At 33.8% G+C, this 13,437-nt stretch overlaps 7 protein-coding genes across 7 annotated transcripts; 2 read left to right on the top strand and 5 right to left on the bottom strand.

Annotated features, from left to right (window-relative positions):
- The first annotated feature begins 63 nt into the window (after nt 1-63).
- MONOS_8346 (Arginine deiminase) lies at nt 64-2,393 on the top strand. Its single transcript, XM_067878750.1, has 7 exons — nt 64-267; nt 322-391; nt 449-524; nt 594-928; nt 1,003-1,171; nt 1,280-1,520; nt 1,592-2,393. The coding sequence occupies exons 1-7, from the start codon at nt 101-103 to the stop codon at nt 2,076-2,078; spliced, it is 1,545 nt and encodes a 514-aa protein (XP_067736407.1). The 5' UTR covers nt 64-100; the 3' UTR covers nt 2,079-2,393.
- A 783-nt stretch (nt 2,394-3,176) lies between these two features.
- On the top strand, nt 3,177-4,675 carry MONOS_8347 (uncharacterized protein; the record flags this gene model as incomplete). Its single annotated transcript, XM_067878751.1, has 3 exons — nt 3,177-3,812; nt 3,980-4,234; nt 4,367-4,675. The coding sequence occupies 3 exons, from the start codon at nt 3,177-3,179 to the stop codon at nt 4,673-4,675; spliced, it is 1,200 nt and encodes a 399-aa protein (XP_067736408.1).
- A 150-nt stretch (nt 4,676-4,825) lies between these two features.
- MONOS_8348 (uncharacterized protein) lies at nt 4,826-6,725 on the bottom strand. Its single transcript, XM_067878752.1, has 4 exons — nt 6,490-6,725; nt 6,124-6,418; nt 5,480-6,029; nt 4,826-5,377 (listed from the first exon to the last, which is right to left on the bottom strand). The coding sequence occupies exons 1-4, from the start codon at nt 6,689-6,691 to the stop codon at nt 4,991-4,993; spliced, it is 1,434 nt and encodes a 477-aa protein (XP_067736409.1). The 5' UTR covers nt 6,692-6,725; the 3' UTR covers nt 4,826-4,990.
- Nucleotides 6,726-8,248: 1,523 nt separating this feature from the next.
- MONOS_8349 (uncharacterized protein) lies at nt 8,249-8,491 on the bottom strand (the record flags this gene model as incomplete). The annotated part of the gene is made up of 1 exon (XM_067878753.1): nt 8,249-8,491. One exon carries the CDS (start codon nt 8,489-8,491, stop codon nt 8,249-8,251), a length of 243 nt encoding a protein of 80 aa, XP_067736410.1.
- A 229-nt stretch (nt 8,492-8,720) lies between these two features.
- Nucleotides 8,721-9,101, bottom strand: MONOS_8350 (uncharacterized protein; the record flags this gene model as incomplete). Its single annotated transcript, XM_067878755.1, has 1 exon — nt 8,721-9,101. One exon carries the CDS (start codon nt 9,099-9,101, stop codon nt 8,721-8,723), a length of 381 nt encoding a protein of 126 aa, XP_067736411.1.
- A 2,737-nt stretch (nt 9,102-11,838) lies between these two features.
- Nucleotides 11,839-12,252, bottom strand: MONOS_8351 (uncharacterized protein; the record flags this gene model as incomplete). Its single annotated transcript, XM_067878756.1, has 1 exon — nt 11,839-12,252. The coding sequence occupies one exon, from the start codon at nt 12,250-12,252 to the stop codon at nt 11,839-11,841; it is 414 nt and encodes a 137-aa protein (XP_067736412.1).
- Nucleotides 12,253-12,370: 118 nt separating this feature from the next.
- Nucleotides 12,371-12,746, bottom strand: MONOS_8352 (uncharacterized protein; the record flags this gene model as incomplete). Its single annotated transcript, XM_067878757.1, has 2 exons — nt 12,371-12,570; nt 12,644-12,746. The coding sequence occupies 2 exons, from the start codon at nt 12,744-12,746 to the stop codon at nt 12,371-12,373; spliced, it is 303 nt and encodes a 100-aa protein (XP_067736413.1).
- Between the last annotated feature and the right edge of the window lie 691 nt (nt 12,747-13,437).

The following is a 13,437-nucleotide window of genomic DNA, read 5'->3' on the forward strand; positions in this document are numbered from 1 at the left end:
AAATTGATCTCTTATAAATGGTCCCATCAAATATTTTTGATTCAAAGACTGTACTAATTATGCATGTGATCGAAAGAAGCTTATCAAAATTTGAAGGGTAATGCAAGATATTCACGTTCCGGAGACTGTTCCTGTTGAAAAAAGCTATTACAATTTGAGTGCCGTTCAAGAAAGCCTTGCACAAAGCCCAATCTTTCAATATGATGAAAATGACATTCCAAGGCTCGTTATTACACATGAGCCTGAATTTGCACAAACTCTCGGAAGGTGTTATTTGAAAATTAGCGTTGCATTGTGTTATCATCATTTTTAATTTTATAGTATTCATCCTGATGCATTTTTGTTTTCGAAAGCTGTTGATTTGAAATTGGCAAAGCAGCAGCATAGAAATGTATGATGTCTATCATTTAAAATGGCAAATATGTTTTTATTTTTTATTATCATGTAGTTCCGGGAAACTATAAGAAAGCACACAGGTGCACTTGTTTTCACTGTTCGTGAGATCTTACTCATGGGATGCGATGGTATGGACCAACAAATTTAAATTTAAAAGTATTAAACAAACGAAAAATCTTTGAAATTCTTTTTTGTAGATCTTCGCCATCGCGCTGAACTTGAAGAATTTGCTTCTCATTGCATCCATTACAGACTTGAAAATGGATTAAAACAGGAAGATTTATCAGAAAAAGAAGTTGCTCTCCTTGATGATGAATACAAAAGAGCATCACTTAAAAAAATGACCGACGTTCAACTTGTTGATGTTATTATGTCGCAGCCCACCATCATCATTGAGAAACCTGATCCATCAAAGCATTTTGTCTCTCACAAAATTGAAATGGAGCCATTAACAAATTTGACATTCTGCAGAGATCAGCAAATAACAACAGCCAAAGGTGTTGTGATGGGTTCGATGAATATGGTGCAAAGAGTTTGTTCTTTATTCTTTTATCTGTTTGTAATTTATTGATTTTTTGATATTGAAATGATGATTTATTCATTTAGCAAATGGAAACGTTGTTAATGTTGCATGTGTTTAAGAAATTGGGAATTCCAATCGTTGGAAAAATTCCAGCCGAAGAAGGAGCAACATTAGAAGGTGGAGATTTCCTTCCAGGTGGTTCAGATATCTGCTTCATTGGTTGCGGCCTTAGGACCAACATGAAGGCAATTGGTTTGAAATTTTAAATAATATTTTTTTTTTGCTTTTAAATGTATATATGTATAATTGACTGATTGTTCTGTTTTGAATTATTTTTATTTTATTTATTTTTTTTTAAAGACTACATGTTAAGGAACGATCTTTTCGGTACCCGTCGTGTTGCTGTTGTGGAGGACAAGTGGGATATCAACCCTGATAGGCTTCATCTTGACACAGTGTTTGGCCTCCTTGATGCTCATAACTGTATTGTCTCTGAGGATATCATCGGAGAAGAAAGCAAAATAAAAAGATTGGTGACCGAATATGTGAAGAATGACATCAGCGGACAATACGAAATATCTGTTAAAGAAATGGAATTCACGTTTGTTTATACAAAATTTGAAGCTTTTAATTTGTTTCTGATAAACTTCAACTTTTATTTTATTTCTACAGGCATTATTTGAGAGAAAACAAATACAACATCATTCCAATTCCAGCAGATGTTCAGCTTGTGCTTGGCTGCAACATTCTGAACATTGGAAAAGGACGTATCATCTGCACACACGAAACATGCGGCAGACTTATTGTGGAGCAGGCCATGAAAGCTTCAGCATCTTCTTCTTCATCTGAGCTGACATCTCCACCATTCACAGGATCTGTGCATGTGATTCCATTCAGCGAGATTGTCTCGATGAATGGCGGAGTGCATTGTGCATCGTTTGTCTGCCGTTATCCTCCGGATGCGCAGTTTGTCACGCGAATGGCGACTCCTGGATTTGGCCCCATGTCAAATGTGCCTAATTTATCTTCGCCTGTGCTTTCTGTGTCTCATTCGGAACACACTCTTCCTCCTGTTTCAACCACTCCCACCACAAAGACTTTTTCTGCCCCGCTTATTCGTGGTGTTGTTCATGGAATAGCATCTCTGGGAAATCAGTAATTGATTTTACAGCTGTTGATAGAATAAAAATTTACAACGATTGTATGGTTTCCACAGGAATTTTCAATTTTTTGATTTTAAAAACAGTTATGTTTTTTCTACTTCAACTGTATGTATCTGAAATTCATTAATACACCCCAGTAAGTTTTTTGATGCAAACCACTTATTGCTTGCAATTTTTAAACTGAAAAACTTGGGGAATGAATAAAGATGATTTTTTTATTTTTATACAAGTCAGACATGAAAAATTACGTACATGTGCAAATGAATAATTTTAAAAAACCAAAAAAAAAAAAAAAAAAAAAAAAAAAAAAAAAAAAAAAAAAAAAAAAAAAAATTATTTCGTGCAAACGAATTCTAATAAAAAAATCACTGGACCACTCTTTTTGGATAACTGTCGTTTTTTTCATGTTTTGAGGATATGATTCTTCTCGAAGAGAAGAAATGGATCTATACGGGATGTATTTTTTGCTTTATGAAATTTTTTTCGCAATGCATAAACAAAAAAATTTTTTTTGTTTTTTTGATTTTTTTCATTCTTAGAAAACACATAAGCGTGAAATTTTTCACAAGATATGATAGCATAAAAAGTTTGGAGCAAAGTTTTGTTTTATTTCATTAATGGAAATATTTTGCCAATCGTGAATTTTTATCACCCATATTATAATTCTGTGGAAGAAATTTAAGTTAAGAAATCGAGATGTCTTCGACAAGGCCGACGATGTCTTGTATGCAACTTCATTTTATAATGCACACACATATTTTATTTACGGAAAATTATGTACATATTTTTTAGGGCAAGAAGAAGGTTAACTATAAAAATGATTCATTTTTCAGAAATTTTTATGTATTTCTTTTTGTATAGATGAGGATGATTTGTTTCAACCCGCACAGCCATCACAATCGCAAAACGAAGCAGTAAAACCAAAAGTTTCATCGCCTCTTCATCAGACCGAAATTGGAATTGAAGCATCCGATAGTGATGAATCTTTATCATCTTCTGAACCAGGTGTTTTTGAAGGGCGTCCCTCGCTTGCCAAAACAGATTCAAAAATAAAGCGTTCTCCTCATTCGTCTCAAGAAAGATCGCACCAGAAAATGAGTTCCACAGTGCCATCAGATTCAATGATGACAAGAGGAAGAAGAAGAGAAAATCCTCGCAAAGAAGATGCTTATCTTCAAGATGATGATGATGATGATGATTACATGGAAGATGAAGGGAATTCGTTTCCTAGACGTTCTGTTTCATTATCTCCATCTAATTCTCGTTCTTCAAAGCACAGATCCAGGAGTAGTGCTAAGCAAGCGAAAACTTATAAGCAACGAAATCTCTCAAGAAAATCTCCAACTTTATCTGGAAAAACAAGCAAAAGTGCATCTCTGAAAACAACAAGAAAGACAACTCGACAGAAAGAAAAAACCATTAGAGTTGAAAATGAAGATGAATCAGAGTCAGAGCAAATGGAAAGAAAAATTACTACGCTTCCCCAACCTCCTCCACTTCGAAACCAGGTTGGTCCAAGCATCATGAGAATTCTTTTATCGTGGGCATTATTTCCGTTTCGGGGAATAGTTTTTCTTTTAATATGGCTAATACCACAAGTAATCTGGGGTTTGGTGGAAATTATCGTCGGATTTGCTTATATCAAGGCTCGGCCATTACTCAGAACAATACTAGAAGGAGAAAATGGAGACATCTTAACTTTATCATGCCAGAATTCAACTTTGTTGCAGGTTTGCACAAGAATTGGAATGTGTTCAAAGTTTATAATTAATCCTCTTTTCGAAAATTGAAAAAAATACAAATAAAGTCTTTTCTGTTTAAATTTCAATGCAATTATAATGTTTTCATTTATCTTTTTTTATATATATTTATCAACCTCACCACCTCTGAATGTCAGGCTTTTCTTATCGTAGATGGATTTATCTTACTTCTTGATCTTCTTCTTCATCTTTTTATTCTAAACAAACCAGCTGCATATCTTATAAATCATCCACCTTCAATTGACACACCACTTTTTTCAATGATTCCGCCTGAAATAAAAACGGAAAAGATACTTTATTTGATTCGAATCATTTCACTCATTGTAATCCGTGCATTTCAGTTGATCTGGTACATTGTCGGAGCAGCTGCTTTGGCCACGCAACATTACTATGTATGATGAAGTGAAATTATGAAGCGTTTTGTATTTGAAAGAATATTTTTTTTTTTCTTGGAACAGCTTTTGTTTAACTTTTATTTGATTTTCTGCATTTTCTCCATGTTATTAATTTTCTTCTTAATCCAGTTCCTTTCATATCCTCCTTCCTCTGCTTCTGCGTTTCATTCCAACTCTTCATTGGCATCAGCTGCAAATATGTTTCATAACTCTTCAATCACACTCTCCGCACCAAAAACTCTCTCCGCGCTTTCTGCCAGGCCAGCGCCTGGACTTTCTGTCGTCTCAATGATGGCGCTTCTGATTGGATCTTTTTCGCTTGGATCTTACGTCGTGATGACACTTGGGCTCTTTCTTTTCGTCAAGAAGTTGTGGGAAGAGCTGGATCTCGTTATCTTCCCTTCTGTCGCAAGATTTCAAGGAACCGATCGCGTTTGATGAAATTTGACTGTATAATTTTGTTAAGCATACATTGTTTTCACTTCGAACCATGCATTTCATTCATTTCTCTGATTTTTCAATTTTTTTTTTTTTTGATTGATCTTTTTTGTGTCAGTTTTTTCTTTTCTTTAAAGATAGAACACAACCATTGAAAATAAATTCCTCTATTAAAAATTTCACTCAAAAAGAAGAGCATATCAAAATCAAGCAAACATTTTAAAAAATGAATAAAAGCGAAGAAAAAGAAGGATTGTAACAGTTGAAATATGAACAATTAACAGATAAGATTAATTAAACTTACTGAAACATGATTCACTGCTTCTTTTTCTCACTTTTTTGAATATCTTTTTTTCGTTTTGGCTTTGCAACAGGTGCACGGGCAACTAATGAAGACAGTTTCTGCTTCAGTTTCTTTTCTCTGCTCAAAATGCCTGGAGAATTCATAATCCTGCTTAATCCCAATTTGCTTGAAGGCGGAATCAAAGATGACGAGGCCGATGGCGATTCTGCTGACAAAACAGATGTCCCTTGCGACAAGCGGAATTGAGCATTGCGGCTTGTGCTTGGATATGTCTGCGTTTGGGAATAAAGCTGCTGATCATTCAGTCCTGCAGATGTAATAGAAGAGTTGGCTCTCTTCTTTTCGGACGCTCTTTCCGCTCTTTTTTTGTTTTCTAAATGGCGATTAATGTTTGAAAACTGAGGGGGGGGGGGGGGATATTTCATATAATGAAAACCAGATAAAAATAATTGGGGAAAAAAGCATAAAATTTGATAAAATTCTATTAATTGCACCCAAACCACTACACATAGAAGAGTACATAAAATGCCAATCCCGTTTGCAATTAGAGGCACAAACACATTTTCAGAATTCTGGAGCAGCGAACGTCTGCGCGGTGCAAGCATCACTTTCTTGCCCGTCTTCCCGTCCACAGCTGAATTGGCATACTGAAGCAAAAATCGTTCGATAGATCGAACTGGAGGAAGAGATCCGATAAATGACGAAATAATTCGAACAAAAAGGAGAAATGTCGCCTTTATCATTGCGAAAAAGCATTCAATGAGGAAAATTGTCAGGCTTATAAAAGTTACCGGTGACAACTTAAAATCTGGAAGCGCAGGCAAATCACATTTCCAGTTCTTTATGATGAAATCGGGTGAAAATGATTTTAGAAAAGAAGCAAGCACTTGATAAATGAAGTTGAAGACAACGAAGTGAAATGGAGAGGTTTGAATGAAATGTGCTGATGATAAGGTAAAGATTGGAAGTGAAAGAACATACTCGCAAAGAAGATCAGGGTGATATGAAAAAAAATAAACGAGCAAATTTGCTGCACATGAAAAATTTGAGCTATATTCCGAATTTCACGAAAAATAAAAAGATGATGAGAATGTAAGCAACAATCATTTTTGTAAAAATGAATAAGACAAAAAAAGTTACACACAATTGGAGTTCATATTTCGATATGATAGGAGGATTTTGTAAAATCCAACAAGTCCAAAGTCCTCCGCAAATAAATTGAATTAAAGATGATACCCCAAAAGGATTGTTTGGGTATATAGATAAAGCCTTTGTGATGTATTTTATTGAAGTGAGATTGAGATAAAGCATTGACGAGCAATTTAAGATTACAATAAAGCAAAAAGAATTAAATTGTCTTTTCCAAAAAGGAGGTAATTTTTGCGAGATTTCCCACACAATGAAATGAATGACGATTTTGTTAAATGAGCGGGTCCATTCTCATTTAAATAGCACAAAAGAAATTTTTCAATAAAAATAGAATTTCATTCAAAATAAAACAGCTACATACCTGGACTTTCTCGAAAAAAGATTATAGGAACAAGTGTTTCTCCGACAATCGTTAAATACAATGAGGAAAAAAAAGAATTCCATCGATTGTGTCTTTTTTCATCAATAATAATGCAATGAAATGAATGTAAAATAAAAAGCCATGGGAAAGATGCAGATAGAACAGATCCAAAAAGATTTAAATAACTTCCTTGATTTACCATCAAAAAAAGTGATTCAATACTTTTTGATCCAATTATCCATCATAAAATTCTTTGATTCGTTATTATTTTCGCTTCCCAAAAAAAATTTAAATAAATAAATAAATACAAGGAAAATAAAAATAAAAAATAATAAGAAAAAAAATAAATATCATTAGAAAACAAATTTTTTTTATTGAAAAAGATTCGAAAAACAAAATGAATGGTCAGTAATTTATCGGGACTCTTTGGCAAGAGTAGAAGATAGGTGTACCTAAAAATCTTAAAGCTAATCATTCATCCTGTATAATAATCAAGCCACATGCAATTTATAAGATAAATAATAACAATTTTTTAGGTTTGGAGAAAAATTAGTGTGTATCAATGAATAAATCTCGAAAAAAAGAAACCCAAAATATTTACTAAAAAAATAATTTAGAAGTATCATGGCAATCAGCAACTTCAAAATCTTCTTTTAATGTGACACAATTGAAAACCATGATATTACGTCCTGCTTCTAGGTATTTGACGGTAATAATTTAATTTTTCCTATTCATATCAAATTTATTAAATGGAACAAAATATTAAAAACCTCTAAAATGAATTGGAATATGAAATTGTTTGTTTCATTTTTCCTTCATAATTTTCTTTTTTGATATGTAACTTATATGAAACACATGAATAAATGTGAATATCATATTTATTACAAAATATTGCAAAACAATGAAAAAACTTTGATACCCTTATTTTCTGCATTCACCGACCCTTTTTTTTGTTTGTATTTTTATTGATGTGGAAAAAAAGTTGATAAAAATTAAAAAAGCACAAATGACGAATCCAATTTACGTACAACTTTTCTTTTTCCTTTGATTCTTTCAATTTCATTGATTTCTTCATTTTCATTTTCATGATCATCTTCTTTCACTTCTGATTTACTCTTTATTTTTTTCATTTTAACCAAAGACTTTTACTCATAATCTTCTTTTTGCTCTTCTTTTTTCATTTCTTCAGAAGAATTCTTTTCATCATTAACTTTTTCTTCTTCTTTAATTAACAAATGTTCACTCCAATCATTCAGAAGCTTCTCATCATTTATTAACTTTCCATAGAAGTCGAATCTATTTGAATGAGTTGAATGTTGATATTACTTTGTTTCTGGCAGCCTAATGATAATCGGCCCAGATTCGTTATGAAGAACTCCACTCGTTGCGAAGGCTTTTTTTTGACAGCAGACGAGAGGGAAGGATGAATTGCTTGAGGAAGAACATCAACAAGAGCTGTTCTTTTCGATGAAGATGTCGATGAAGATGGAGGTTCATATTTTGTTTGTAGTTCTGTTCACAGAACAGCGAACACTCCTCTATCAAGGGGCTGGGCGATATGTGTTCTGTGAGGAATGTAGGTGACGACGTCGATGTTTTCTTTTTGAAATTCTCTCCAGATTGTCGGATCTGCGCGAGAAATGTGTGAGTCGATGAGAAGCAAGCAGCGAGAGTTTTCCAGTGACATGCGCTTTCTGCGATCGATAATTCCATGAAGGAGTGTTGAAAGTGCGTTCTTTTTGAATTGGTTGTATCCCATTCAACCACTTCCGTTCTGCCAGATTTCCAGAGTCTGTGACAGCAGCGGCTTCATTCCATCAGGAAGACTCTTTCTAGGTAATAGAATCACAGAAGGAAGTGTAAATCCATCAGCAGCCATAGCAGTAACCAGGGTTGTATTTGCCATTCTTGGTGGTTCTTTGCGAAATCCTGGGTTTTCATTTTTTGGATAAACCACGCTCAGCTTTGAATTGGTAGGGACTCTCAGTGATGACTCATCCATGTTGAATATAAGTTCTTTACAGTATTCATTTTTTTCATGTCAGCCGTCCAGTAAAGAATACCAGGGCTGCAGAACACTTTGGCACGACACCGCAAGGCGATTAACATCAACATTTTTGGAGTGCTTCTTTTCAGCTCAGGATGGTGCTTCACAAATTGGTGAGCGATGGACATTGAAACGTTAATGCATTGTGCTTCTTCGTCGTCTGTATCATAACTCACATTTTCCATTAAATATTTTTATTATTATTTTTAATTACTAAACTACAACTAAACAGTTCGCGAACTTTTTTAATAAACAAACAGCCTCCAGATCTTGATTCAATGATAATTTCTTCCAGCACAATTTGTTCTTTGTCTCCTGTCACAAATTGCTGTCTTCCAACTTTTGACACCAGCCTTTTGCTTCTCAGCGCCCGAACAGCATTTTTAATCCTTTTGTGCGAAAACTCCATGGAGTTAATGGCATCTGTAATCCTGACAACTCCATCAACCACAATGCGCGCCATCCGTTCCAGCCGATTGTCAATCCTTCTGTAATCGAAAAATTTCATTGCAGCACGTAATTTCCTTTGTCCAGCAATTCTCTTTTGTTCCACAGCAATTTTCATTTTTTTATTATGGTTATGATCAAAAGTCCAATTTATTAATTGATTAATTTTAATTTTCAATTTTCATAGAAATTAATTTTTTATTAACATTCAATACGAATATAAACGGTTTTTCACACCTTGTCACGTATCTATTTATTTATTTTTTTCGATGGAAAAGATTAACCTCCCCATCTCCCTTCCTTTGGAAATAGGCTTCGTATTCAAATGGGACAAAACATTTGGCTTCAGGCATTTTCATTGAAAAAATATGCATCTTGGATAATCTTTTTGTGATCAAATAATTTGAAGAAAATGGGCTTATTTTTTGAAATACATGTGAGGTCACAAAACATTTTGTAATTATTTTAATGATGTTTGTTTACAGATATGATAATCATATTTATTTTGAAATCTGGTTTAGTATAAAAATGGAGTGAGTGATACAATTTTTTCAAACTTTGTGAATAAAAATCTTGAAAGTCCATATATTCTTCCAAATGTGATAATCCTAATTTTCAGGGTTTGCTTATATACTGATAATGTTAATAAATATATGGGGGAAAATACGGACTTTCAAGCTTTTTTTGCACAAAGAACGGAAAAATTGTTACTCATATCTCAATTTCCCTTTCTCAGATTTCAAAATAAATTTGATTTTCATATCCGTAAGCAGGTATTGTTGAAATCATAACTATAAGTTTTCCAGCATTTCACGAATGTCAAAAAATGGACCCATTTTTATTGAATTTTTTGATCACAAAAAGTCAATAAAAAGTTGCATAATTTTTCAAAGAAAATTCCTGAAGTCAAAAATTTTGTCCCATATAAAAAGAAGGGATACAAATTTTCTATTTAAAAATTTAGGCACCGTTTTAAAAAGTTCCCGATAAATTACTGACTCTATCATGATTCACTTGTTTTAATGTCTTTCAGAAATGATTGTGCATTCACTTTTCCACATTCATTTAATAACATTATAAATGTGTGATTATTTTTAAAATCATAATTTTTTTCTGTATATATGTTTTTCAAAGTTTGTTTGTCTAAGGAAAGAGATTTTGTATTTAGATGTAAAAAATAATCACAACTATTTTAAAAACTTATGTTTTGGCTCAAATAAAGATGGAGATGTCTCTGATAAGCCTTTTCATTTTTCAGAATTCATTTGTTAATAATCAAGTGAATTTTTGGAGCTGAAAAATTTGATCGATGAAATTTGATTTCAAAAAAAATCACCCAAATAATCGTCAAAAAATTTTTTTATTTCAAAAAAGAGAAAGAGAAAGAGATGTTGTTGTTTCCTTTTCTTTCGATTCGTAGATATTATGGTGAGGGGAAAAACCCGTACAAGGGAAAAAACCTGCACATATGACATTTTCTTTCGAATTAACCAACCAATTTCATATACAGTCTAAACCGGATATAATCACATCGGATTTTGCACGACTTTTTGTGACTATATCCGATTGTGATAATACACGATGATGTTTTACACAGAAAAAAATAAAAATTTCTTAATAAATCAATTAATTTTGTGTCGATTTTTTAATTTTTGATAATTCTTCATTAAAACGCATTTTTCACTTGCGAAATTAATTTTTTGCGAAAATGCATATTATTTTAACTTATTTGAGCACATTTTTGAAAACGCGAAAAATTGAGATTTTTGATCAAAAAATCGATTTTTCATTGAAAAAGTCACCCATTATGATAAAAAACGTGATTATATATTTTCAGCCCTGTGATTATATGCGATGAAAAATGAATGAAAAACAAGCAAAAAATGTAGGTGCATCGAAAAATGTGACAATATACGAATGTGATTATATTCGACGTGATAATATCCGGTTTTGACTGTATGTGGAAAATTATTGCATTTCAAGTCATCCATTAACTTCTTTTTGTCCAACATTTCGTATTTCAATAAAAAAATTCAAAAACAAATATTTTTGATCTTTTTTGATCTGTTGATCAAAAATATTTGTTTTTGAATTTTTTTATTGAAATACGAAATGTTGGACAAAAAGAAGTTAATGGATGACTTGAAATGCAATAATTTTCCACATATGGGTGATTTTTTTTGATATCATAAAAAATTACGAAGTTTGATCAAAAAATTATTTTATTAAGGGTTTGGTTAATGAGAAAATATTACTGTAAAAATTTGATAAAACATACGTTAAAATATTGTTATTATTAATTATTTGTTGATTTTAATTTGATTTTAATTGTTTTTATTACAAAATTTGAAGAAAACATAAAAAATTATTAGAAAATATCGATAATTCAATAAACAGAACGATGCAAATGTTCACTGGTATTTTAAACGTGAAAACAATAATAACAATATGAAATCAATCAATTTTTTATTTAAAAAACTTGTTTTATGATGTTAATGCAAAGTAATTTATAAATTGACTATGAAGATCTTGAAACATTTATAGAAAACGAATAATTTTCATTAACACATATAGAGAAATATGATGGAAGCACATAATATTTGTCGAATAAACAATTGTTCATTGTTAATAATTGTATTTAAATTAATAATTCTTAAAATTAGTTATTTAAATTAATTGATCAAAGCTATTGAAAAAAATTACAAAAGAAACAATATGATATTTAAGAATTTCTCATTCAGACACTTTTTAATCTTTCACAGAACGAAAATCTTCACTTGAACTTTTTCTTTTTCCCCTCTCTCAATTCTTCATCATCTTCCTCGTCTTTCATCCTTCATCCTGATACTGCCTCCTCAGTTGCTCGGCTTTTGCAGGCTGCTCTTTTTATATGCAGACTCCACAAACACCTTTTTCACATACAACTGTGGAAGTGGTTGAAGTGCGTTTGTCTTATAACAACTGCGCCCTCTCCTTTTCATGTATATTGTGTCAGTTTCTGCATCCACTCCCTCTGAACTCAAATCCCTCTCAGTCTCGTTTTCTTTGCTCACTGTCGCTGCCCTCGATGTTGTCAGCCCACCCACACTGGCCTGAAAGACTGTCTCGAGGTTGGCGGCCACAAACATTAGAAATGTCTTCGCTTTGGGCTTTGCCAACATCACCAGCATCGTGCTGTCATGCAGCGGGACAGTTCTAGCGGGAAAGCTGAGAAGAGATGTGCTGAAGACTGTGCTGCCTAGGCGTGAGTGTTCACCAGTTGCGCGCATTGATTTGCATCCTCATCCAGTGCATCATCACTTGCTCAACAAACAGCGACTGCCTCTTTCTCGACTGCTCCCACAAAGCTGTCGCATCTGTCAACCCCGTTTCCATCCTCGCTCTCCGCTAATCCTTGAATAACGCCTTTGCTGGCAAGTGCATCTTTCTCCAGTGCTGCAGCATCCAAGCCCAAACAACGAGTTCCTCTTTTTCCTTCACTTTTTCCAACTCTCTCTCGTCACAGAAGCCTCCTTTTGCGACGCCATCTCCTCCCGTCCCGGCCTCAACTTCGATGTCGATCACAATCTCATCCTCTTCTTCTTCTACTGCGTCCAACAGATATTCGTCGATAAAGCCACCAGATCGCCCGCTTGCCCATTAATCCTCTGCATCGACAACACTCGTCAATATCTTCTGGATCTCCTCCTTCTCTTTCGAAGCCCATATCTCTCTTTCCATATTCCGATTCTGGTTTATTTCCAGAAGTCTTGATCATGTTCATTTGAACACCATCAGGTGGCTTCCGTTGTGTTTCTCAATGACTGCACCATCCTTTAAGCCACCTCTCCTTCAATTGTTCCTTCGAATCCTCCCCTTTTTCTCCTTCCAACCAACGTGTCTGCTTCAACTCTAAGCTGCTTTGTGCCTGCAAAAACACCACTCACCTCTCCAACGCACCTGTTCATCACTTTCGCCTCTTTCCTTATGCTTCTTGTACTCTCACTGCTTACTCCCTTAATCTCTTCCACATCAACCTCTCAGTTCTCAAAGTTGCTTCAACTTTGCTTATGCTTGACGATGAATCAATAAGCATCTTTGAACATCTTTTAATAACAGTCCTCGCCATTGTTAGCAAAAGCATAGTTTTTCTTTATCTTTCTGGAATATAAATGTCAGAAATCTCCTTCATCATGATGCGCTTTATCTTTACTATCATTTTTCTCGGCTAGCTCTGTCGAAGCATGCTCGAAGGCCACTTTCAACTCACCAACGACAGCCTCTCCATCCTGAATTACCCCTCCACCTTCCACAACAGCAACTGCTCTAACTTTTGTGTACTCCTCATTGCCTAACCCTGGAAAGGCTCCTGAATGCTCTTTCATTTACTCACATAGAAACGAAACGGTGGATATTCTTTCCTCCGCTTCGCCAATCAATTCCCTTCCATGATGATTGTTGCAATGCTCCAAAGA

The sequence above is a fragment of the Monocercomonoides exilis genome, assembly GCF_001643675.1.
Source record: "Monocercomonoides exilis strain PA203 chromosome Unknown scaffold1-2713096, whole genome shotgun sequence".
NCBI lineage: Eukaryota > Preaxostyla > Oxymonadida > Polymastigidae > Monocercomonoides > Monocercomonoides exilis.

Excerpts from the sequence above, each read along its gene's own strand:
- MONOS_8346 (XM_067878750.1), top strand. The coding sequence starts at position 101 with ATGCAAGATATTCACGTTCCGGAGACTGTTCCTGTTGAAAAAAGCTAT. Across the intron at positions 1,172-1,279 it reads GACCAACATGAAGGCAATTG|ACTACATGTTAAGGAACGAT; the intron begins GTTTGAAATTTT and ends TTTTTTTTAAAG. Across the intron at positions 1,521-1,591 it reads GTTAAAGAAATGGAATTCAC|GCATTATTTGAGAGAAAACA; the intron begins GTTTGTTTATAC and ends TTATTTCTACAG.
- MONOS_8348 (XM_067878752.1), bottom strand. The coding sequence starts at position 6,691 with ATGGTAAATCAAGGAAGTTATTTAAATCTTTTTGGATCTGTTCTATCT. Across the intron at positions 6,030-6,123 it reads TCGAAATATGAACTCCAATT|CTCAAATTTTTCATGTGCAG; the intron begins GTGTGTAACTTT and ends TTCGGAATATAG. Across the intron at positions 5,378-5,479 it reads GTACTCTTCTATGTGTAGTG|TTTTCAAACATTAATCGCCA; the intron begins GTTTGGGTGCAA and ends CCCCCCCCTCAG.